The 26520-nt window shown below is 40.4% G+C and overlaps 1 protein-coding gene across 5 annotated transcripts in view; it reads right to left on the bottom strand.

The window, feature by feature from the left end:
* anks1b (ankyrin repeat and sterile alpha motif domain containing 1B) overlaps positions 1-26520 on the bottom strand; it is a 277926-nt gene that overhangs the window by 27323 nt on the left and 224083 nt on the right. For all 5 annotated transcript variants that reach the window (XM_004548325.5, XM_012918365.5, XM_023152666.3 and 2 more), the window contains 2 exons: positions 21728-21826; positions 20220-20372 (listed from right to left, as the gene is read on the bottom strand). In XM_004548325.5, coding sequence (XP_004548382.3) covers positions 20220-20372; positions 21728-21826 — 252 coding nt within the window. The remainder of the gene's footprint in view (positions 1-20219; positions 20373-21727; positions 21827-26520) is intronic.

Raw genomic sequence — 26520 nt, 5'->3', positions numbered from 1 at the left:
GAGACACTTAAACACGGACAAGTTAAAGAAGCTAACAAAGGAAAAGCGGCTAAAGCGGAAAGTGCCATCCAGAGCTAGCAACAAGCCAGCAGCCTCGGTATCAGCAAAAGGTCAAAGCAGTGAGGAAGATTAGGAAGACAAATGAAAAAGAGAGAAAGGCTCGATGGGGTGTTTTCTGATAAAATTATAAAAATGATGGAAAATGATGTCCGTGCCTGACATTTGTTTTCTTCTATGAATCTGGCGCACCTACACTTGTTTTATAAGCAGCGTTGGGCAAGTTACTTTGAAAAAGTAATTAATTATAGTTACTAGTTACTTCTCCAAAAAAAGTAACTGAGTTAGTAACCGAGTTACAATATTCTAAAAGTAATTCATTACTTGAAAAGTAACTATTGCATTACTTTAAAAAAAACGTTTAACCCTCTGGGGTCCAGGGTATAATTGGCCATTTTTAACTACTTTTGATTTTCCCTCTACATTTCACCTTTAAAAACTATTTACTTTGCCTTGTTTGGTATCATCCTTTTCAGCACAACCCCACGTGTCTAAATTTACAGTTATGGTTTCATTTTGACATACTGTATTAACACAATTGATCTAAAATCAGACAAAAAACATAAAATCAGACTAGAAAAAGTTATATTTTTTTACTGTAACAACCACAAACATGTTTAATGAATCATATTTCATAACTTTAAATGCAAATATAAATTGTCAATTTTAAAATCCTATGCTCAAGTTTTGCAAACAACAAAGTTATTTGCATCCATTTACCTTTTACCTTGATTTTTTTAAATAACCATTTCAAACTATTTACAGAACAATCAGCTGTTCTGCATTCAATAAGATGCCACACAAACTATTTGTGCCACTCCAAAAAAATAATTTCTGTCCACTGTAAAGGAGAACATCACAGCCTGATACCTGCAGGTCTATCAACACAATTTAAAAACTGGTATCTATCACTTTGTTGCTTTGTCCTTAAGTGGTCATGTGATTGGCTTACCACGACCACTTTATTCTTCCTCAGTCAAACAGCAGCACTCATGCGATTGCTTTGTCCCCTTAGCTCCAGGTGTTGTGCTAGACAGTGATCGTGATTACCGTCCACGGGAGCGCGCGCAGCTGCTTAAAGCTGTAGCGTCCAGATTACTTACGTAGTCAGCTACTTCCGTGCAACTGATATAAGATGCGGTAAGCTGAACACGGCTTCAATTGTCTGTTTGTTGAAAATAGTAACGGACCGCATTTTCTTGTTAGTAACTGTAACGGCGTTGTAACGATAGGAACAGTAATTAGTTAGGTTACTCGTTACTGAAAAAAGTAACGCCGTTACTTGTAACGCTGTTATTCCCATCACTGTTTATAAGGCAAAACATGTCAGGTAAAACTCATTTTCAGTCAAGTATTTATATCACTTTCCAGCTGTAGAACACTTTATTTTCAGCTGTTTAAGAGAGCAAAGATCCTGCAACGTACTGCAGTCTGCGGGAAAATTTAAAGTTTAACAATCTCTTTGAAGAAAAGCGGATTCCACGGGAAGAAAAACTAGTATGTTCAGGCAACAGAGAAAATATTGAAGCACCCCATAAACTTGCTTTGGAGATACTCACAATTCACTTCAGTGTGTTTTTAATCTTAGATATAATTTAAATTTTGCACTCCTGGCAGACCAGAAAAGCTCAAAACTATGAACCAGAAGGGTTTGTAACACAAGTCATAGCACTTTCGCTTGCAGTGAGACGGTGCTTGAAAGTGATGTCAGATATTAACAAAAGGGTCCTGATTTCAGAACTTTGCTGCTATGATTGTGTTTTCTGTGTGTGCGTCTCTGTGTGCCGATCAATGCACTAATCCTGTTAGCAGTCCCGTTAGCCCAGATTGAACGGGCTTGATTAATGGATTAGATGACACACATACGGTTAACAGAGCCACACAGCCATCGCCGCTCTGTGGCCTCTGTTCCCTGCTACATCTTGCCAGCTCCAGCTTTAGTCCAACAATTACATTTACAAATAACAATGTTAATTGTAAGTCTGACTATTTCTAGAAACCTTTCCATCTTTCTCTCTGTCATCAGAACTGAACGAAGTGTGATGTGGAAAGAGAAGAGTGTGTTTTTATTATTTTCTAGTGCTGGAAGGATGTCGTGTTGTTTGGGAGGATGAGAGAAAAAAGGCAACAAAGGTGTGCGATGCCATTAGAAATACCAGTGTGTTGACCAATGTGAAGAACACTTCTTTTTTTTACGACAACCATCATTCAGTTTTGCCCCTCCTGTTTGAAATGATGACAGAAGGATACAGGCTGGAGTGACAGCGTGTGAGATGCACACCTGTCTACACACCAGCCGCTGTTAAGAGCTGTATCACCCACAGCTCATGCAGGTGATGACAGGCATGTCATATAAAGTTTTTTAGTGCACTCATTTGTGAAAGATGCAGTGTAACAAGATCTGAAGCACAGTTTACACTTTCAGGTGTGTAAGCTGCCCTTAAAATATTTTAAGTAAAAAGAAAAAAAACCCCAGTGACCTCTTTTAAGCACAAACTGTGACAAAATGACATATTTGAAAAGAAACCAGTGACAATAAGTAGAAAGCGTCAGCGATCGTGGACATTCACAGCGACTGCTCTCATTCGGGACACTGGAGACAAAAAGGCTTTTCTGTGGCTCTTACTGGAGGGGAGGTTGGAAGCTGGTTGGCTCAGTGGAGCATGAAACCCAGCGAGAGAACCAACAGTCCAGTCCCTGTCTGTGCTCAAGCTAGCACATAGTTTTAATGACAGAGCGGGAAGAGAGTAAAACTTCTTTTATCAGTCTCTTTGCTCCTTTTTAATCTACATTGACTTGGCTAACAATCCCTTTCACTGCCCTCCAATTCTTCACTCACTGCTCCCTTCACTTTCTGCCCATGGTCCCTTGACCCGAAATTACCTCTCATCATCTGCTCTTGTGTCTCGTTTCCTGCAGGCTTTGTCCTCATTTTCACTCCGCTGTCCTCTCGTTATTCAGACGACAGAGAAAAACACCAAGTCAGAGAGGATAACTACTGTGTCTCGGGCTAATAAAAGAGTTAATTGAACTCCTTCAGTTCAGCCATGGCAACTGCATTTGATTGGTCCATCTTGGTTTGTTATCGCGTATCGCGTGCATCTACCTTCTCCGAGCTCACTCATGTCAATATGACCGATCACCTGACCCCTGCAGACAGAGGTTGTGACCTTTGTGATATCCACAGACTTGTGCATGCCTCATGGGTTGTCTCCTAATAGCACGATCGGGGGTTCGAGAATCCTGCATCGACTCCGTACAGATCAAAGAATCACTGGCCAAAGCTTACTTAAATTGCAGAGGTCAGAATACATTACAGGCTAAGTAAGCAGTAATATCGATCAGTAAAAGGCGCGTGCCTGTCTGAATGGCATCTTAGGGAATGAGTGCAGGACTGCAGCTAACACTGAAAACACAGAGGTCATATCTTTGTTGTTGGTGTATATCACAGATTTTTGCACATTATGTTTATTCTTTAAGTGCTGTTTCCAAATTTTTCTTAATATTTGGCAAACCTGTTAGCGATTTCCATAATGGCGTGGAGTCTGGATGAGAGAAAGGTGTTTAGCTGTCTGTCAGAACATACGCAGCATGTGTATTTAAGGCAACACAAGGCTTTGTGCCTAATTATTTCTTGCCTCGGAGCAGTTGCCAACATTTCTAAAGTCCTGGCTGCGAAGTGTGCATAATGGTTTGTGGAAGAAATATAAATTGAAGTTAAGAGTCATATAAACACCTGCCAAAGTGTAGATTATGCTTAAGTAGGTGGCTCCAAGAGCACATTTTGATGATGGCATCATTACAATTTTCAGACACACATACACTTGAAAACAATACCAGCCACCCTGTCGCCTCCTTGTAGCAATCAATACAGGTTGTGATAGAAAAGCATTGATGTAACGTAGATAATGTGCACAGCACTGAGTTTATGCAACAATGCTTTCCTCATTTTCTCTCCAATCATTGACATTTTTTTCTGACCCTGAATACTTAATCACAGCCAGCTGCCTTCCTCTCCCTTGTTCTCTCTTTGCTCTCTCTCTCACCTAATGTGTTGTTTCGAGGTGGAGCTTTTCTGCAGGGATGATTAGTGTTGATTTGCCTGGAGCTCCAGGCCATTAAAACACACATGCGTAAAACAATCATGCCCAGGCTTAATATAATCTAAATAAGCAAACAAATAAATGAATAAAAGGAAACATAGCACCACTTTTTTGGGGGGTGGGTGGGTGGGATGAAGCAGGGGAGGGAAACTGGAGACAACTGGTTGCCTAGCAACCAGTTACGAGTGATGTGTTGAAGTTGATGTCCAACCAAGACCAATAGGACATTTCAGTTCTTTTCAGTGCTGACAGAAGTGGCAGCCAATGAGAGGGGGCTGTTTAATAAGCCTGCCTACATGGAGACAGCTATATCTCCATTAATAGCATAAGAACTGTAACTATGACTGCAAGCACAGACTGAGTGAGTGTGTGTGTGTGTGTGTGTGAGTGTGTGCAAACAGAGCCAAATGCTGCAGGATCAAGGCTGAAACAAGATCTCTCAAATCTTGCTTCTGCAGGCACACTCGTACACGCACACACACCCTCATTCTTTACCACACACGGAGGCTCATGAATTGAATTCCCAATAAGATGGGAGAGGAAATGGTGGATGATATTTTTCTGGGTTAATAAATACTTCAAAGCCCCAAGATGGAAGCAATTTTCACACTGCAGAGAAGCACAAGCTCTCCTAAGGCACCAAGCTGTGCACATGACTGTGTGTATTTGTGAGTGTACAATATTGTCTAGGAGGGGAGGGGTTCAAAGAGTTTATAAACCTCTGTATTTTTTGCACACACACAGAGCATATATCTAGATTACATTACAATGAAACAGCACTTGAAATATTAGATCTGGGTCTCGTGTTTTAGGTATTTGCTAATATGGTTGTAAATATTACAATGGAAATTGGCAGTCCACGACTGCATAGGTATATTTCTTTGAAAGCACAAAGACAATATCTGTCAATTTTTAAGATGTATGATATTTTACTTTTATTTATTGTGAAGTTAGGACCCAAAATGGTAGACTTTGCCCAATCCTTCAATGGTAAAGAATCCTTACAGAAACTCACGTGTCCAGATCTGGATTGACTCCAAAATCTAAGCTGGGCCAAGTTGTCATGCAAATCCAATCATAACTTTTTGAGAAAAAGGTGAACGCACAAACAGAACGCATCACATAGCTTCCTCTTAACTGCTTGTAAGACTTATTTTCCATTCTTCTATCAGGTTTCTGACATCAGTACTTTGCTGAGGTAGTGATTGTTTCTAACAGCTGCTTGTAGTCAGAGTCAGTGAAGCGTGAAACGTACAGTACGTGCACTTTTTGGGGCGGAGGGAGAAATAAGACAAGATACGGTTAATAGGATGCTTGTAGCAGCCATATGTGCATCTGTGGGCTCTCTGCTGAGTGACAGCTTTGGATGGGACCCTGCTGTGTACTCTGTCCTGGTTCTCTGTGGCGGCTGGGAAAACTTTTAAAACAGTTGCTTTTCTTTGTTGTTGAATCTAAAGTTTTGTAAATTCGATTTTTTTTTTGTCCATTATAAAGTCATCGAGTATGCAAACAAGAACTGATGCATCAGCAACATCCCTTTAAGCTTTACATTAAACTTAATTTTATTCAGTTTTGCTTATATAGCATCAAATCACATCAACAGTTGCTTCAAGGCGCTTTATATTGTACGATACCAAATCTTCTATATGTGCATGTACAGACAGAACAGACAAAAGTGAGATGGTACGATCTTCTGTCTGCTTTGATGTCCCTCTTTTTAATGCATATATAGGGAGTATAAGTGTTAGCCATTTAAACTGCTGATGAATGCCTAAGGTTGGGATATAAACAGCTCATAGAAAAATGGCGATCTTTAATGTGAGCCATTAAAATAAGATAAATAAACTTGGACAGAAGGGTGCGGTATATACCCATTAACGATCTGAATGGTCCACTAATGAAACGGCATAGAGTAATATGTCCTCTTGCAAAGCGTAGGAGCATAACTAAAGAGATATTAAGCATAAAAACATTTGTATCAGCATGTAAAAAGTCTTTGTCTGTGGAATGCCTCTCGCGGCATCATTCATCACGCCGTGGTTTCTCTGAGCTGCATACTGATTAATGCCCGTCACTGACAGGGAATCTATTGCAATGAGTCGCTGTGGTGACGATTCGATGAACAGAAGGCGAGGCTGGGTTTTTGATGGATCGGCCGACGTCTGAGATAAACAGCATCAGGCAGACACTCCAACTCAATCTTTCTGTCCATCCAGGCTCCGGTTATCAAACAGCTGGGCGAAGAAAGAAATACTTTTAACTTTTCTTTCTTTCACGCCACATGCTGGGACCCGTCTCACTCTTTCCCAAAAAGGACCTAACCCATTATCCTGCACAGTCTTGTATTTTCATTTTTCTTTTACTTGTTTGCGTGCGTACTTTTTGGAAAACAAGTTGGTACAGGCTAGAAAATATTAATTGGGCTGTTTGAGTTTTAGCTGCCAGTGGATTCAAGGCAGCTGAAGTTTAATTTAAGCCGGGGTAAAAATAAAAAACTTAAAATAATGGCAATCACGGCTGGAACAATAACACTGGTTTAAAACAGATAAGGGTTTAAACGCTTTGATTAAAATAGCTGAAAACAGTCATCATCTGACAGCAAGCTTAGCCCCCCTGTTGCTAATCAATGTTTACAGTTTATCTCATACATGCTGATTATCGGTTGCGTATCACTCGCTGTGTAGTCAAGTCAGCTGTGCAAACCAACACGAAGCCTTACAGCATCTCTCTAAGCTACTACATTCCTTCTCAGTCTTGTCCCACATTTCACTTCTCCTACCATTTTTCTAGGAGTACGGTATGTTAGGTGAATGCAAATAAGGAGAGGACATTAAATTAGGCCAGCAACTGAACTGGAGTGTATTTAAACGTAGTGGCTGATCTGCTAGACGGCGGTTAGTGTGTTTTCTGACATTCTGACTTTTCAGTGACAGCTAGGTCCCCTCTCTGAATGATGCAAGCAAACAAAAGTCACACAAATTTCTCTCGTTGTGCAACTAAATGGCATAAATTCACCATTGTTGGCTGTATTTGCTAAACTTGTGGACAGAGACCCAGTGGCTCTTTAATGAAAGCACAATCAGAGCTTTAAGTACTACAACATGAGGTCAGACTCTTACTCTAGATGCACAAAAACACTCCAACTCCTGCGCGCACGCACGCACAGTTACACAGCCTGTAAATTAGCCCAGTCAGCAGTGTTGATTGAGCGCCGTGGACTCATTTCTTGTGTTTAAATCATCTCTGAGCACAGAAAGCACGAAAGCTGCATTAAAAGAACAGCTAGCGAAGAATAAAAGTATTAGTGTTCATCTCTAAATCCCCCCGCATGCTTTATAGCTCTCCTTTTGTCATCACCCTTTCCACATCCCGTCTCAAAGCAAGCTCACCTATTTCTCCACAGGACGTGACTCATTCCAAAGGTTGAGGAGTAATCTTGACTCCTGCTGTGATTTCTTTTCTCGCCCTCTTCTCTTGAGCTGTTTACTGTTGCTTTGTTGCTGACCAGCACAAGTGGTTTTCTTTTTTTCTTCTTCTCCCTTCTGCCTCTCTCCTTTCTTTATCCACGCTTTCCTCCTCGCCTCCTCAGCACCAGCTTTTGTCTCCCTTTCTCTCACTTTCTCTGCAGATTTCCAGCGCCCGAAAACTCCTCCTCCTTCTTCAGCTTGCGGCAGCCAGACTACATCTCCTACATGTCTCTGCCTGAGCTCTCTCTCTCTCTCTCTCTACACACTCTCTCTCCCGCTTTCTACCCAGTTTACATTCACCCTCCTCCTCCTCTCTATCCCGTCACTATGGAGACACACTGAGCCTATACCAAGACAAGCTTGTGCTCGCAAGGAGTCTAAGTTTATGTGTTTGTGTGCTGCTTGAGTTGAAAGAGTTCAGCAGTGATGTAAATATTCAAAACAAAAATTACATTGCTAACAATAAAATGTGAGATAACTCCTGATCACAGGAGTATCTTTATCTTTTATATTTATCTATATCGCTTCTAATTATATAATAATTATATTTTCATAGGGTCTATTATGGACTGGTTTTGTGTTTAGCACAAAGCCTGGAAACGGCTAGAGTTAGCTTTACAGCAGAAATATACATTTTATGGCCTTTTTTGCCTCCTTTCTGCCTTTATAATAATGATGCTTAGGAATGTTTTATTAATATTATAAAATACTTTACAACACCCCCACTTTTTTAAAGCCTTGAACTTATGCTTCACTAGAAGCACAAGCAGATAAAATAAAATTCAAATAAAATTCTCATATTCCATTAGTGTATTGGGCTATTTCCCAGTAGACAGGCTTCGAGCCCCAGGACCCTGAACTGGGCAAGCAGAAGAAAATGGAGGGATTTATGCTAACCAAGCTAGCTAGTGTTAGCTTCCATTGCATTTTCTATAAATAAATAAATAGTCTATGGATTCCCTCTCTTTTCTGTGTTTATGTCAAGTTAAACTTGAAAAATGAGCATAATTGATTTTCCGCAAATGTAATGATATCAACATTATCACCTAAGAAAAACCAGGTGTCTAATAATTGTTCTTTTAGCTATTATTAGTTATAAAATATGTTGTTAAAGAGTCTGGAAAAGACTAGCCTTAAGTCCGAGCTGTAACAAATTCAGAATAGTTGCAGTTTGACACAAAACACCTTAAAGTCTTTAAAATGGATTTAAATATATCCACTTCTTTGTATATAAGATCTAAAGCAATTGTAAACCTATTATACTGACCTGAACTCCTACACAGTGAATGCAAATATTAATGCAAATATGGGAGTAGTAAAAAGAAAAGAAAGAAAAACGAGGAATCTCATTTCTTTTTTTTCTTTTTTTTCTAATTTCTAATTGATGCGAAAAAGTATTTTGTAGTTTGTGATCATCTCAGCCGGGACAGTTTGATACCAGTCCGACCTTTCTGATTGGTCAAACTTAATGCTATTAACTGGAACTTCAGAGCCCTCTCGCAACCAAAAATAAAGCTTTAGTCTCTGGCTGCAGTTCTAAACAAGTTTAGACATGTGACAGGAAGTAGCCTAGAGCACAGAAAATTCCCATTCATCTGATCATTATCAGTTTTGCAATTCTCCTTCGTGCCTCATTTCAGAGAAATCCCATCACTGAGGAGGCTTTCGTAATATTCAAATATCTACTATTTACCAAAGAATGAAACATTTAGAAATGACTCACCTTCTCTTATGTCTCTTAGGTCAAGACAACACTAGTCCATGTGGTTACTTTATATATTGAGCGGGTACATGTGTTTATGTCCGTATTAAAGTGTCACATAAATGAAATCCAAGCTACAAAGCTTGACGTCATTCTAGCTATTTCTGTCTTTACAAGCGTCTACTTAGGTTATGCCCCGTGGATCACATAAATAGAGTGCTTGAATCCCTCACACTGGCATCTCCATTAGAAAACAGCAACAACGGTTGAGTCTTAAATCTGTAATTAGATTTTTTTTAAAACCTTTAGACATTATTAAGCATTTTAAACTAATTTTAAAGGAATAGATCCCACGTGGTGACAAAATAGTCCCCTAAAGACCCAAGTAAGCAAAAAAATATGCAAACTTCAAGATCTCAATGCACAATTATCAAAACTGAAGTAATTCACAATTGGGATATTAATGTAACATCTAGCAAACATATGCTAACATAAGCTAACTTTTTCAGGTGTAGGGAAAGCATATATAAACAGTGTAAAACATGGACGTAGCTTCTAGCTCAGAAAAAGGAAGCCAATGCGAAAGTGCCTTGTAACGGCATTCTGCCTGTTCTATCTGTTAGTGTTGATACTTGTGTCCTTTCATATTTATATTTGCTTTGTTGTCCTTTGTACGTCTGCTGCTATGGCGACTCAGTTTCCCTCTGGGATTTATAAAGTTTCTTTAGTCGGCCATCAGATGGCATTAGCTGTGACTGCATGTGAATGGAAGTCTACGGAAAAAACAGCTTTCGCTCTTGACCTCTGTAAACACTTTCCTGCTCAGTGTATGAGCTCAGTCACTTGTTTTTGGTCAATAAAAAAAAGAATGTCTATTTACTGCACTACTGTTTAACCATTGGTATGCTTGTAGCTGTCTATTGTGAGCCATTTCATTTACTTATCAAACGCTGTATATGTGCTTTTGTACTGTCTATAGCCTCCTTACACATGGCAGTCAGAGCTACATATAGTAGAAACTTGCTACTCACATTTATGACATATTTATGACATATTTCCAATTAGAAGTGTCATTTCAAGGTTTAAAGGGATGTGATACTAGTAAAGCTAGTCAACTTAATGGTGTCACAAACCACAACACAGACGAGAAATTATTAGTAATGCGTGACTAAATTGAACCTGGGCTCTGTATAGATGAAACAAACACAACAAAATCAAGTAAACTCATCCCCGTTTTTACAAACAGATTTAACAAGTGAAGATGTAGTAGACCGGGATGTGCAGCGCTACAACAGATCTGCCAACCGCAGGTTCATGAGCCACCGAGGGGTCACACATATTCTCTCCTGACACCTCCTACACGATCTGCAGCACGGTGAGCGCTATGACAGGAGGTTGTTTTTTTAAAAGAAGAAGAAAAACTGCAGGAAAGTGATATCAGCAGTAAGCAGTGACGGTGAAGTACACTGCAGTCCTGAGGCAAATCTGCCCACACAAAAATTAACACCAGCTACTACTCACTCCCTTTTCACACATACTGTATCCCTGCACATTTCAGCACGCCGGACGCAAATACACATATGAAAAACAAATGTTCCTCACCGGGCGCAGGCATGAATTTTCGGTGCGAGAACTTGTGAATAGGCAAGATACCTAGAAGCATGTACTGTACGTGGCGCTCGCTTAATGCTTGCGTGTCTGTGTAGGTTCTAGTTTATGAAGTATACGATCCGGCGGTGTCTAACGAAGGCAGGAACCATCTGGTGTTGGGATGTGAGACAATCTGTCCATTTGGAGAGGTGACAAAGAAGGTGATAAGCACAGAATAACAACACACACACGAACTATTTAGAATAGTGTCAGGAAAAAAAAGCAATCCAGCACACACACACACACACACACACACACACACACACACACACACACACACACACACACACACACACACACACACACACACACACACGTATTTCATTCCATTTATACCAAGTGCACAGTCTCTATGGTAACTAGTAGCCATCTTCTACAAGCTGTAGAAGAAAAGCTGAACTCTCATGACTCTCCTCAATTTATTTTAGACCCTTCATGCAGTTCGCACACACTTAGTCACTTTAAGCTTTTCACAAAACATTCCTAGCATATTGGGTGTACACTTACTGAAATTGCACGTTGTAAAAACTGAGGAGAATGCAGGGACAAGTCCGGCCCTGTGGGTGAATCACACACACACAGATATACACCCACACGCATACACCTACACGATATGAGCACACACTAACAGGCCTTCACATGCAAAGGACGAGTATGAAGAGGCAAAAGCTTTTCCTCCGCTGCTCTATTTTACAAGAGCAGATCATGATTATATACCACGAAATCATGAAAATCAGTCAGAGAGATGTTGCACTTACTTCCTGTATCTATTTAATACATAGGGTTGGTTTAAGTTAGCGGTAGTTAACCTGGATGTTAAGAGATAATAAACAAAATAAGTGCAATTAATATGTGTGTGTTTCCACTTGGTGCTGCTTTATACTCACAATTCAGCTTATTTTCCTAAAGGTGGAAACAATGTAGCTTTTACTGATTTACTGGAAGGTAAAACTGGAAACACATTAGTGCCATCTTCAGAGTATTAAAGTCAAAACAATCCAGCTGCTTATCATGCACATCATCTTAGTGGCCATGGGTGTGAGGGGAAGTTGAGTCCTGGAAGTTAAACATTTATGTCCATTCGACTCAATAAACTGCAGTTCCTATATTTACCTTTAGGAGGTCTATAGAGAAAAAACTAAACTACGTTCTTCTCACACACTTAGCCTCATGTCAGGCTATAAAACACGAGAAACCTCTTGTGATTAGACTTAATGAGGTCATAAAAAGCCATATATATTGATGCTATAGTAATTAATCAGCAATTAATATGTAAGATGTTACTCTTTACCCGAGTAGAAGATTTTGTATATACTTCTTGAATTACTCTCATTATGTTATCTGTGTAATTTATTTTTTAAAGAGGAAATACTTGAGATTTATAACTACGTTGGAATATGAACTTTCCTCTCTGAACCTGTGAGAGGCTGTGAGTGCACATACTTTTGCCTAAAATGCTCAAAACACATCACAGTGATTATGATTAGAAGCTTCTATTTTAAGCTATTGTGGGTCTACTACTACTACTACTACTACTATTCGATTATTTTTGCTACCCTCAATTTTAATCCGATTACTTGAAATCAACTTGAACATATCAGAATGGGAAGACGGTCCTTTCATACCCAGAAGACCTTAACGACTCAGCTTTCCATCCTCTGTGAACATCAATCAAACACATTTCCAGAACAATACACAGGTACGCTACACTTGTACACACTTGCAGCCGCCCTCCCTTGATATTAGGAGCCACTCATCCAGAAAACATTAAGGGAATCGTTCCTTAAGGACCAGAAACTATCTGCACTCCACCACCGTGAATGCGGCTTTCTAAAATGAAATCCATTTCTAATTGCTTCACTGTGGGCTCTCAGAGGACTCGCTTTAAATGAGAGCAATTTGGGGCCTTGACTCAGTTATTTTGTACTTTCTTTCACCTCCAGACGAGATCTGATTCAAGCGAGAGGCAGCAGCGCCACCGTGTGGATTCTTAAAGGATGTGCCTCTATGTCACTGCACTGCAGGGAAATGAAACAGGGGTATCAGAGTAGCCTGGTAAATCGGCAGGTAAAGCTGATGATTGTTATCAAACAGTCATTTTTACTGACACTTTCATGTTGCAGCACCTCCCGATAAAACAGCTCCCCCAGACTTTAACACAACAATCAAGACTTCTTTTCACATAATCTGATGAGCCTGAATGTATTGGTGTTCCAGCTGCACAGCTTCACTTTTTAAAGTTAAATTGGATCCATTTAAACAGGCTTTCTCACAGCCTGGAGAGCTAAGCAGAGTAAGGATGATCACAGTAAATTATTCTTGAGACAGCAGACAGATTTTACCAGGAGACTTGTGTTATTAAAAGGAGGCTGATAGAGTTATAAAGTCTTCCCCTGATTGCATTCTCAAGTATCTAAAAAAGCCCTCAAAATCAGTTTGGCTTCTGGGGAGAAATTAAGGTTGCAAAGCAGCTTAAAACGGCACACAAATATCCACAAATATTCAAAAACCTCTGGCCTCCCTCAATCGAAAACACACAAAATACTCTTCTGACATGAAGGAATCCAGGAAAACACGCATTTGGAAAGCTCTAACCACCAGTTTGTATTCACTCATATTGCTAAAAAAATAATTGAACTGGTCCCATTAAGTATTTCATGAGTCAGTTTGGTGATACAAGGCGAAGCAATTTATCTTGAGTACGTTCTGTGGAATATGATTTGTTAAATTTGATCGGTGTAAGAAACTCCAATTATAAGCCACGTGTGAAAACTTACTCTGTCAATTTTAATAATGAATTCCTCTAAATTATTAATAGCAATTTCATATTTTAAAAATTTAAGTCTGATTTAATGAGTTTTCATTTCAGGTCTTTCAGACTTTTGGTTCTTTTGTTACTTCGTTTTTCAACGTCACAGCTAAGTGAAAATAACTAAGTGCATGTGGGGCCTACGTTAGCTTTATGTGTGCTTGTTGTCCTTTATGATGCAAGACTGACATGGTCTCTGTTCTTAATGCAGCTCCTGGATATTTAGTCTTCTTTCATATTACAAGAATTTTGTCCAATTTTAGCTTTTCTGTTTCCCTCCTATCGGCTCAAAGCACTCTGACCATTCACCCCTGACCTCTGCCCTCCGACATCAACAGTAATTTTTACTCAAGAGAACTGCCACTCACTGCATATTTTCTCCTTTTCTAACAATTCCCTGTAAACCGTGCCATGTTTAAAGTCTCTTAAATCGCCTTTCTTCATCATGCTGATGCTTGCTTTGAACTTCAACAGCTCATCTTGACCATGTCTACATGCACTGAGTTGCTGCCATGTGATTGGATGGTTAGATATTTGTGTAAACGAGTTGAACAGGTGTAGCTCATTTAACAAGCCCTCATCCTCTTTGTTTAAGCAGTCCTAAGTAGTGCAGTGTGCAGCAGTCTCTAGCACCTGGGACCAACTTCAGATTTAAGCCGGGGCCGTTGCCAAGGGCACAAGGATGGGAGAATTAAACACTAACATACATGTAAACTAGCAATACCATTTTTGATGCCAGAAGAAACCTCTGGATCCCACAAGAAAGCAGAGCAAGAACACAGAGAACACGCTAAATCCACCTAATCTTGTACCAGCTAACGGCGCTAAACACTGGAACATCATGCTATTGTTGTGTGGGAACAAAAGATGTGCGTTGCCCCATTGTTGTTTCATATCCTGCTCAAAAATATAATGAAAAGAGATGTGTGTGTGTGTTGTTGAAAGATTATCAGTCAAACACGACAGATCCATACACACTCCCAAGCTGGTTTGCTCCTATACTTCTTTAATTTGGTTTCTTTCTTTATTAGTTTCAGTCTGCATTATGTAGAAATGTGCCATTTGAATCTATTTTTTTAACATCATTAGAAAATACTTGCTTTGATATGTTTGTGAAATTGCAAAACAGAAAGATATAATTTAGTTATATACGAATATTATAATAATAAAAGCAAGTCATGAAAGAATTGGATTATCCAGTAGCGCCACTGAGACTAAATCTAACAGTTAACTTGGACCAGGTGTGACTCCGAAGACTCAATCTACCCCGACGTTATAAACCCTGAATGCCACAGTTACTCTCTCTCTCTCTCTCTCTCACACACACACACACACACACACACACACACACACACACACACACACACACACACACTACTGCAGAGAGAAAGCTGCACCTGCTCTCTGTCTGCATTGTATTGTGCACGAATGAGGACCAGCGGGCTTAAAAGGTGTTTTGAAATACTCTGCTAATCCCACAACAGCAGGTATCCACATATGTGCCCAACTATACACACACACACGCCTATGCCCCCACCCACACGCACTTATATCCCACTTTAAAACACTTCAGGAACGCTTCACACTCCTCCCCCATCTCCATGGACACCACTGCATCTGTTGCCCACGGCAATTACCTGGTGATTACATGAAAGCAGTGTCCAGATTCGATTTTTAAAGATTCGTTCTTATCTCTCTCTCTCTCTCTCTCTCTCTCTCACTCACTCACTCACTCACTCACTCACTCACTCACTCACTCACTCACTCTTTTCCCACTCCCTGTCATTCTCTTAAATCCATATCTCCTTCCCAGCATCACTTTATATTATTCTCCCACCACAATACATCGTTCTCTACACCATCTCCGGACAAACACACACCTCTCTCAGGTGCAGAAGTGACCTCTCCAAGTCTCCAGAGACTACTTCAGTGACAGTGCGCTGCTGCAGTGCTGTGCAGCAGACATACACGTACACTCTCTCCCAGTCAGATGTGCTCACAAGAGATCGATAAGAAACACTACATCCATGAGATAAGGCCAGCTTCACAGTCTCCCTGCAGACTGCGGACTAGGCAAGAGTAACACTTCATGTTATTGGACCCATGACTCCATTAAAACACTGCTAAGATTATTCCTTCATATCTATTTTAGTACAGGGAAAACATTTGATTCAAATACCTTGTGCTTAAAAGCAGATGTTTTCCACTATTCAATTCCATTTTATTTATACGGCGCCAAATCACAACAACAGTCGCCTCAAGGCGCTTTATATTGCACAGTAGATCATACAGAGAAAAACCCAACAATCATAGGAAACTACAGTAAATACTTCTTTTTGAACACGTTCAAATTTAAATTTGCAGTTTCCCCAGACTTCATATATGCTGAGTTGTCCAGTAGCCTGCAGTTATCTTTAAAATATATGGATGTGGATGACGGGAACTCTGATCAAGGACAGACTACTGAGTAGGCCTAGACCAAGGTGCAAGAAGAGTAGGAACTGACAACCCTCACTCCAGCTGCAGTGATTGCCCCACCATGTTTCTTTGATTGCCACCCTCTTACACTAATGGTTTTCTATCTGCTTTTTTAATCCCTTATTTTCATTATAATACGACATGAAACTGCACAGCAACTGTGGATGTGAATTGATGTAAATTAGCCCCTTGGCTATATCTGACTCACACTTGTGTTTAAGTTCACAACAAAATGTATAAAGGAAAAAATACCTCCTGGCACACTACCTAGATGATACTGTCTTGTTTTGTTTTGTCCCCTAAAATATATGCAAACTATGTTACATCCAGTAAATGCAAATTATAAAATCAGACACCAACATGTACATTACACTACGGAGGCACACCATCTCTATCACCCAGCTCTATTCATTCTATTAAAGCTCCTGAGTTGAGTTAAACATCAGTTCATTCTAAACATTTACTATGAGATATAATAACAACAAAAAGAACTTATTATAAACATAAACAACTTGGTCCTTTCTTTACAGGTGGTCACATCGGATCATCTGCCTTCATCCACGGAAATTCAGGAACAGATGAGAAACAAAGTAACTGAGCTTTATATTAGCATATACAGCTGTGGAACTCCAGCGAACCAAAATTACCCCAAGAGTGCGACAATAGCTCATCCAAGAGGTCACAAAAGACCCCAGAACAACATCCGAAGAACTGCAGGCCTCCCTTGCCTCAGTTAAGCTCAGTGTTCATGACTCCACTATAAGAAAGAAACTGGGCAAAAATGTTCCAAGACAAAAACCACTGCTGAGCAAAAGGACCTTAAAAGGTTCATCTCAGTTTTAAATGGAACCATGAATTCTGCCGTCTACCCAAACACTCTAACGCGAAATGTGGGGCCATCAGTTTGTGACCTTAAGCTGAAGCGCAAATGGGTTCTGCAGCAGGACAGATCCAAAACACACCAGCAAGTCCACCTCTGAATAGCTTAAGAAAAAAAACGAAGACTTTGAAGTGGCCTAGTCAAAGTCCTGACTAAATCCGACTGAGATGCTGTGGCATGACCTTAAAAAGGTTTATACTTGAAAACCCTTCATTGTGGCTGAATTATAACAATTCTGCAAAGATGAGTGGGCCAAAATTTCTCTTCACCATTGTAAAAGACTCACAGGCAGTTATCACAAAAACTTAATTGCACTAACATTAATTTAGAAACTGCATGTTGTGTTTACTGGTCTTATCTTCGTCTAATATTTACATTTGTTTGATCTGAAACATTTAAGTGTGACAAACATACAAAAAATACTATTGTATTCATTTTTAACCCTGTCCATCCTGGTCACTCCAAATAAAACTCCCTCTTCAGCAACACTACTTTCAGCTCCACCTCCTGTCTTTTTGTCAGTGTCACTAGCTTCAAACCATACATCATTGCAAGTCTCACGCTTTACACTTACAAACCTTCCCTTTCACTCTTGCTGCTATCCTTCTGTCATAAATCACAGATGACAATCATACCCATCTACTTGATTGTCCCTGCAACCCTTCTTCACTCCCCTTATATAGAACATGAACTAAAACCCAAAATAAAGCATTGGGTAAGTTTTTATACTAAACTAGGGAAATCTCTTTATCCACAGTCATGTTGAATAAGTGAAGTATTGTCACCAAAGCACTATGATAGCAAAGTTGGGGATAGTACAGTCCAAAATAAAAGCAAGTTTCCTGAATCAAAGAAGCCCGGTGCAAACAGTGAAATGCAATCTGAGGTCTTATAGGGACATGCAGTACTTTTGGCTTTACAGTGTACGTGGGCACCCTCTAGTGGCTGCAAAATGTGCTGCACTGCAGTTTCAGTTAATTCAGAAAATCTTTTGATGCTATACAGTATTCAAATTTACACGAACAGGTCTAAAACTAATATACATCCATGCATGTCATACATTGAATACAAATACATAAACATACAGGAATGTATTAACAGTTTAACTGTCTCACATATGCATCCAGACACACACACACACACACACACACACACACACACACACACACACACACACACACACACACACACACACAGAAGTGCAGCATGTGGGCGGTATCCCCGGCGCTATAAAACATCTTGCATCCCACATGCTTATATAACTCCCTCTCCACCTCCTCCAGCTGATCACTCATCACTTTATCCTCCGCAGGGAAGGAAAAACACCCCTTCTCACTCTCTCTCATTGAAATCAGTCAGGCAGGCGCCCCCTGCAATCGAGCATGATTTCGTTACACTGCCAGCATCAAAGAAGCACATCACTCCAAAGAGATCGGCCTGCATTAAACTGCATCTCCGAGTGAAGATTTTATGTTGGTAAAAATTGAATCATAAACCTGGACTATCTGTGACAACACATAAACCCAAATGTCAAACCTTCTTATCGTTCCCCTTTACTAATATTTACAGAAAGAGAGAATTCAACATTCAGAAGCTCCTTGTTTTTTTTTTGTTACTGCAGATATCGGACCAGAAATCTCTACACCGAAATGACGAAAGAAAAAGACAAAGCAATGTTATGATTTAACAGTAAAAAAAATGCACCTCCCTCCAGTTTGTTTTCTCAGCACATATTGCACAGTAATGAGAAGAAATGCCTGATGGGCCTTCTTTACAGTATGGCCTCTGAATCAACTTCAGCCTTGTTCTCGAGTAAGAAGCCAAAGGGCTAACAGTAAGCCTGCATGGCTACTGAAGTTTGACTTTCCGGGGTTATAATATGTACACTCAATAGGAGATACAAACTCACTCTGTCACCAAGGTGAAAGATGAGGACAAGAACCAGCAAGCATCCAGTTCACAAAGCACCAGCTCAGTCAAATCTATAGATAAAAGAAGTTTGTGGCTCCCTTCTGCAGTGATCTGTATTAATTTTATGGCGCTGCTCTAGGACCTCCGCACCCTTCATAGAGCGTGCACAGCAAGCCACAAGTGGGAAGAATGTAAGCGACAATATCGGACACAGCATGTTAGGAATGGGGGAGGGAGGGGGTTTGCCAAGTGGCTTGCAGCAACTTTAGGCAGGTTAAAGGAGCCTGAATAGCAGCTGGAAAATTGGATGGGATGAGATCAACTTGTGGGATGGTGGTTGAGAATTAGATGGTGCTTTGCCTGAACCAATGCTATGCTATCTGACTAGATATCTGACTATTGACGGGGGTGTCTCGATGTGTGCTCAATCATCCAGGTAAGGAAATCCCAGAAATTGCAGCAATTTCCCAATTTGCATATTAATGACTATGAAACAGCCTCTTGTTAGTCAGTGGTACTACTTTCGGCCACTATGTAAATGTATATAAGGCAGGTGAAACCTGCAGTGAGCTGAGACTGAAGAAGTCACTTGGAGTAGTGATGAAACTCTCACTGTGAAAACGTCCAGATGAACAGAATCAAGTTTCTGGAATTGGTTGACGGAGTTTGACCTCAACCAATTCATACCTGTATTCATACCTGTCTTGTTTGAACATATTTTCATGGGTTCTGCCACAAATGTCTTTAGCGAAGAAAAAAAGAAAGAAAAAGCAATGAATTCAGAACTCTGCTACCTTGACCATTTGCCCGAAGTTTTAAGACGGGACTCAAATTTATGGTTAAAAAACAAAAACTCAGAGATTCCCTGAAACAGCTGAGCGCTGCTGTTTTTAGCAAATGTTCCTGGATTAAATGGTGAACTCACTGGGCACTATTTTCAGCTGCAAATTGATTTTTGTTGTTTTTCTGTGCTCTAGTGAGTATTTATGGCCACAGAAATGTAATGTGGAATTGACTCAAAGTGAACTGCAGAGCTCATTCTCTTGGGAAAAAGTAACATATCACCCAGTGGCTAAATTAGGTTTTGGCTTCCCATGTAATCCTTTGTGCTTTCATTAGATTTTATCTTTTAATATGGCTATTTTTAGCACTGTAGACTTACATTGATGAGCTCAATTTCCCAGATCTTTTTGACCAGCTCCATGGAAGTGTAACCATTGACAAGGAAAGACTTGGTGTAGTCCCCGAGCTCCAAAGACTCCAGCCACTCTGCCACTGATGTGGGGTTGTTGCCATCGTATCCGATAGGTCTCACCTTAAGTACACAGAGCAGAAAAAAGGGATTAAGGTAGAAGTTTGTCTTTGGAGCGCACTTTTTATTACTTTTCTGTAGTTCTGTTTGTTCTCGCTGCATGCTCTTGTACATAACAGGAGGCTGTGAGCACAGCGGATTATCTTTCTTCTCATTTTCCACATTTTAGACCTGGAGTTTTACTGCATAAAAACAGCTGCTATCTGAAGCAAGATCTGGTGCGAATGTTTACTGCCTACATACCTATTACTAATTTCCATTTTATTCCTGTGCCATGCTTTATTTTCAAGATGCATTCCATATTAAAGGCTTTCCTCAATCGAAAGGAAACAGGTGAGGAAGCTAAACGAGTACAGGAAAAGGAAACACGAGCACAACTGTTGAGAAGGTTCGTAAAAAAAACCCACCAAAAGCAGACTCACTGCTTGCACTGAGACACTTTGAGTGTAGCAGATAATACATAATTCATTCACTTTTCTTTTGACAGTCATAAGCACTTCAGAGAGCTTATGTTGCTTCAAGCAAGCGTTCTGCAACCTCCACCTCAAGTTAAGCATGTGTTCGCCTACATGTGTCTGCACAAGTGTGTGCGTCTTTTTGTGAGAGGGCAGGCAAAAGTTAAAAGGTTCCATCTCTTACAGTGTTTTGAAAAGTTTATTGGGGATGAGAGGAGGAAAATGCTGACTGGAGATCAAAGTTTTCTTTGGAGTCTCTATGAAGCATGCTTATCTCCGAGCTCAGACTCTCCCCTTTCTCTTAGCTCGCTGTTGCAGACTCCTTTCTTCTGCTCGCACTGTGTGCAGCTGGGCACTTTTGATCTTACTTTGACTCTTGCACACTCACACAAAAGTATTTGACCTTGCTAACATATAGCAGCAGCCTTTTTTTAAAAGAAAAAAATCGACTTCCGGTCTCTTTTCAGCAGCAAATGTCGGCTCAAAGCGTGTCGATATGTTTTTATTGAGTGCATTTTGCAGATGCGAGAAGGTATGGATTTAGCAGTTTCTCGCATCATTTAATTTTATGTGCTTTCAAAGCTGTGATAATGTGGCTCGGTGCCCCTGTCTCTGCATGCTTCTTGTTCAAGTGTTGAGTAGAACATGCAGAGAGATACCCAGCCACCCACAGAGAGTTATATCACACGGAAACAGATGTAGCAGAAGATTTGCTGAATTTTATATGAAACAAAGAGGACTGAGTACAGGCCGGCTCAAGATTCTCTCCTTCAATTGGTCATGAATTTATATAACTTCATTGAGATGGATGCTGCAATAAACCCAGTCCAGACTGACTAAATTATCCACTTTGTAGACTCTGTGGTATTCTTGTGTGATAGTGTTACTATTTGCAGCGCTGACCCTGGGCAAGAGCCGTATGGCCTGCAGGAGACGTTGTCTGTGGGCCGAGTTGAGGATTCCAATTTCCAGCAGGTCTTGGTCCTCCACCACATTGCTGCCCTGTAAAACACCAAATAACACACAGGGTAAGAAAACAGGTTACAGCACAAACCAACAAGGCTCCACTACAGATATCTCCTTTGAAAAATAACAACAGAAGAGCCACATCTCAAATTTCTTTTCAGTGTGAAACGCTTCACTTCTGGTACTTATAGCCTGACCCCGTTTAGCACTGCTTCTGATAAAAGTTTGCACTATCAGCAGCTTTCGTGTACAGCGCATTGGCAATGCACCACAACTCATTATTCTAACATAAATACAATGTGGTTTCTTCCAGACATTACCCGATGGAGCTGCATGCAAGAACACAAATGTCCACATCTTTCAGATCTGACATTAGGTGGTTGCTTCCAAGTGCAAAGTCTGTGTAATGTCTATTTGAGGACAGTGCAGGTAATTGTCCTGTAAATACCCAGCAAGCTGGCCAGATAAGTCCCTGCCTTCCTGCATCCTTTACCCAAGCACATTTAGCATTTCCGCTAGTAAGAACGCATCTGCTTTTATGCGTTACATGTGGAGGGAGCAATTCATCTTTAATATTGTCCAGTGTTGATGTTCGAAAAATGTCTGTGCAAGTTTAAGCTGCAACTCAGGTAGACTCTAAATCCCTGCTCTGTTTAGTTTCAGATATCTGGATTTTTCTCCGCTTTCTATGGGAGCTTGTTGCCAGTTGAAATTTCAATGTACCAGGTCAAAACGTTGAGATAATTAACTTGACATATTGAGATAATAACACCCAAATTTTATGGATGATGTTTTTCCCCCAGCGGTGGGAGAAAAAAATAAACGTGCTCTAGCTCGTTGCAGTTTTCTCCTCATATCATTAAGTAATAAAATCCTATTTGCAAACTCATCAAGTTTTCTTAAGTTTTGTAACTCTCTGACACAGAGTGTGCATTTGGTTTAATAAGGTGGGGTAATGATGGTAAAATCCGAGTTTAAAAATCTTAGTATCATCTTATTTATAGCAGATATTATGAGTTAGAATGTTTGAGAACATCCAAGTCCACAGGTACGTCTCTCTTTGAATCATCACACCTTTGCAGTCTTATATCAATACTTCTATCTTGCTCCCTCTTCTTTTCTACATTGATATGAGAATGTTTTAACTACAGATCTGTAATAAGATAGCCATATGAAGCTAATGTGTAGATTTATATTATCTGGAATATTAATACCACACTATTAAGAATGCCACATATAGCTGCTGTAGTTTACCTTTGAAAACAGTTTTTAGACCATAACATTAATAAATCGAGTTTATTCCTCAGATAATATTGCATTAAGATTTCATTAGCTGTGAGGAAAAAATATCATAGGAAACACAACAAAGAAAAAGAGATTTTCCACAACCAACAGAGCGTGGCAGACAGCAGTACGATGGTCTTTTATTAAGACTAACAAGAGCCTATATGGGTATCATACAGCCTCACCTTTAATTAATCCAATGGGAAGCCATAAGAGAGTTATCAGTCATTCTCCCGCAAGAGAGACAGAGAGGGAGTCTTCATGCAGACAGATAATTACAGGAAAGAAGAGATGCGGTGTGCAGGCAGACAGCTGTAGCACCGAGAAGCAGCGACTCAGCCAGAAATATGGTCAGAAATACAGATTGTGACAGAAGTGAAAAGTAAAGAAAGGTAATCATCAAAATGATGGCAAAGAAAATGGGAAAGGAGAGGGACTGTGTACGCAGCCTGCAGGCAGTCTCAGGGCCATCCATACACTCCCAGCACACACGGACAGCGCGCACTCTGTGGTACTGAAGGATTACACTTGTCATTCCCTCCACATCTCCTTTATGTCAAACTAATAAGAGCTAACTAATAACACAGAAGATAAGAAGGAAAAAAAGAACACAGGCAGATACCAGATAGCTGCTGTTTTCCTCCACCTTATTTCATTTCTGCGTAGAGATCGATGCTGGGAACACTTTGCCCTCGAAAAGGACATTTTGCTCCCTGGCTGTGACATTTTCATTCTAGGTATGCCATTGCTGCAGTTTAGTTTTCACTGCAGCTTCCTGAAGAGTTTCTGCAGTCATGCATGAAACATGCTGCGCTTTATGGCTCTCTCACGCAGATTCCTACGCCATTCTGCGTCCAGCTGTGTATCTGCTAATTGCATCTGCTTGTATTTGCATTTAAGAAGGAGGCAGCGTTCTGCATGCTGAATTTTAAATGGCTTCCCAGGAAAAGCGCTGCACGGTGACTACTGCGGCGCTCAGGTCTGTATATGCTAAAGTGAATTTGACTCCGTGTTAGACACGTACGCTCGGCGTAATGGCTTTGAACAGGTGCAGTGTGAAAAAAAAAAAATGGCAAGGAAGGAAATATCAAATATGAAAGAAAAGTGGAACGACATGCGAGAGGCTGTATTAATGAAACGAGGAAGCAGTGCTGGAGTTAGAACTAAAAGATCAATGTGTGTGTTTTAAGAGATTTGAATCTTTTGGTGCAGCAGCTGAGCTTCTGTTGTGAACTTGTATAATGCATATCAGGGGCTTTGGTGAGTTAAATAACAGGTGGGTGCCATTTTGCAAGTAGCATTAAAAGACACTGAAGTTGGCTGTTTCCACCTCTACGATTGCTAAGCAGGAACACATCCTGAACACCAGCTCCAGGCTTCAAGAAGCAATTCTAAAAGGTAATGAGCAAACTTTTACAGAGTCTCTTGAGCAATTTCAAAGCTAGATTGTGCTTGGACAAAAGTACTGAGTCGCACCTCTTAACCTTCGAATACACCCACTAGCCAGGCAGTCTGCTTCTACCAGCATTTGTGAAAGATTATGTCGTTCTAAAGAGCTCGCTGAATTGGAGCACGGTGCTGTAATAGGATGCCACCATTGTAACAAGTCACTTTGTGAAATGTCTTCCCCTCTAGATATTCAACAATCAACTCTGAGTGGTATTATCGTAAAGTGGAAGCGCTTTTAGCTCAGCCACAGAGCAGCAGACCATGGTAAGCTACAGAGCAAAGAGAACTATGCACCAGCAGCTTCGTGGCATAGAGGTCCATGACTGAGGAGCTCCTCTAGGTGTGGCTGGCATACTTGCACTACTAGCAATGCGATGCATGTTTTAATAATAAAATATGAAGTCATGATGTTTTGTTTTTGCCTCAATAAAATTAAATCTCTATCCAGTTTGTTTACACCACAGTCTAAAAAACAACTGCAGAGCAGATCATATAAAAACAGATAATACAATATCTTATATGATGTCGTTAGCAGACTTTAAAGGTGTGTAGCTGTGAGGTAGATTGGTCCATTTTGAAAAGTTGGATGAATTTAGGACCTTACAAAGAACAGTAGTTTTATTACAGTATTATTGTATAAGAATTCATTTAAAGCTTTTGAAATTAAGAGTGGCATTTTGCCATTTTATCCCCAATAAATCCAGTACTGAATTCCCTTTTGTAATCTGATTACTTCTAGATCTCTGAGTGAGCCTACTTCTGCTTTGTGTTCAACCTTTGAAAGATCCAGATGAAATATGCAGGTTGCAAAGACATATCTCCTGAAAATGACATAATGCGATCAGATGAAAAACTAAATAAATGCCCATGAAAAGTGATCGACTTTTGTGTGACTGGTCCACCTGCCTGTCACTGTACCGGGCTGTGAAAACTAATGCAGCAGATGATCGGGCTCATTCTGTGGCTAAACCTTAGCTTCCACAATGTCTTCACCTACTTGTACACTGGGACCTCTGTGGGAAGAAGAAGAGTGCAGTCCATAGATCAGCTCCCAGGCTGATTAATAGAGCACAGAGAGGAGCTGGTGTTGGAGCCACAATGCTACAACTTCACAGCAGAGTAATGACTCCGAGAGTCGGAGCAGAGTAGATTGGGGGGGTTTAAAGAAGCATGACTAATTGCTCCCTGTTGGGCTCCTGATACAGAGAGAGATGGGGTTCCTCCATGTTTGTTCTTTCTCTCTCCAAACCTATTTTGTCCTGTTTCTCTTTGTCTGAACATTATGTTTGCCCTACAGTATGGCTACCACTTCCAAGTGCGCGTGATGGATCATGGGATCAGCTATCACATGAATAGATGAACACAACAGCCAGCAGAAATAAGTGAAAGCAACTAATGACGGTGTTGTGCTTTTCCTCCTCGTGCTTCTACTGTTTATCTTGTATTCTGGAGGTAAACATGAGCTCTGGTATGGACTGGTATGAGCTCTAACAATCCATTATGGAGGTTTTTAGCATCCACAAAGTTGATACAATTGCCATAGCCCACAGTTATTTTGTGATACTTAGACCACGCCGCTTAACAACTGTGCCAGAGAGGGCAAAATCTCTAAATGCAGAAATTAAAATTCATGTGCAGTAGCAGGGGGTTGAGGCTGAGATTAGAGATGGAGCAAAAAACGATAGTAGTGACGACCATTATCGGCTCCAGCAGGCCTGGGCGTGTGCTACAAATCATGCTCGACCTACTGTGTCTCTTTGCTCTCTCTCTCTCTGTTCTTTCCATGCCTGTGTTCATCCCTCTGAGCTTCTCTCTTTGCGATTCTCCGTTGCGCCGCTTATTTCAGAAGCGTTCCTCTTTCCTCATTATTTTGTTGCCTCTCTCTCACTTACTAACTATTCAAACCCTCTCTTCTCTGTCCTCACTTGCACTTTTAGTCTGTAATTCATATTCCTTTTGGTTTCTTTACAAAAGTTGTTGCTCTTAGATTTATCGCC

Source organism: Maylandia zebra, linkage group LG17 (genome assembly GCF_041146795.1).
Source record: "Maylandia zebra isolate NMK-2024a linkage group LG17, Mzebra_GT3a, whole genome shotgun sequence".
In the NCBI taxonomy this organism is placed as follows: Eukaryota; Metazoa; Chordata; class Actinopteri; order Cichliformes; family Cichlidae; genus Maylandia; species Maylandia zebra.
Note: the sequence above shows the minus strand (reverse complement) of the source record. Positions and strands in the feature narration are given on the sequence as shown.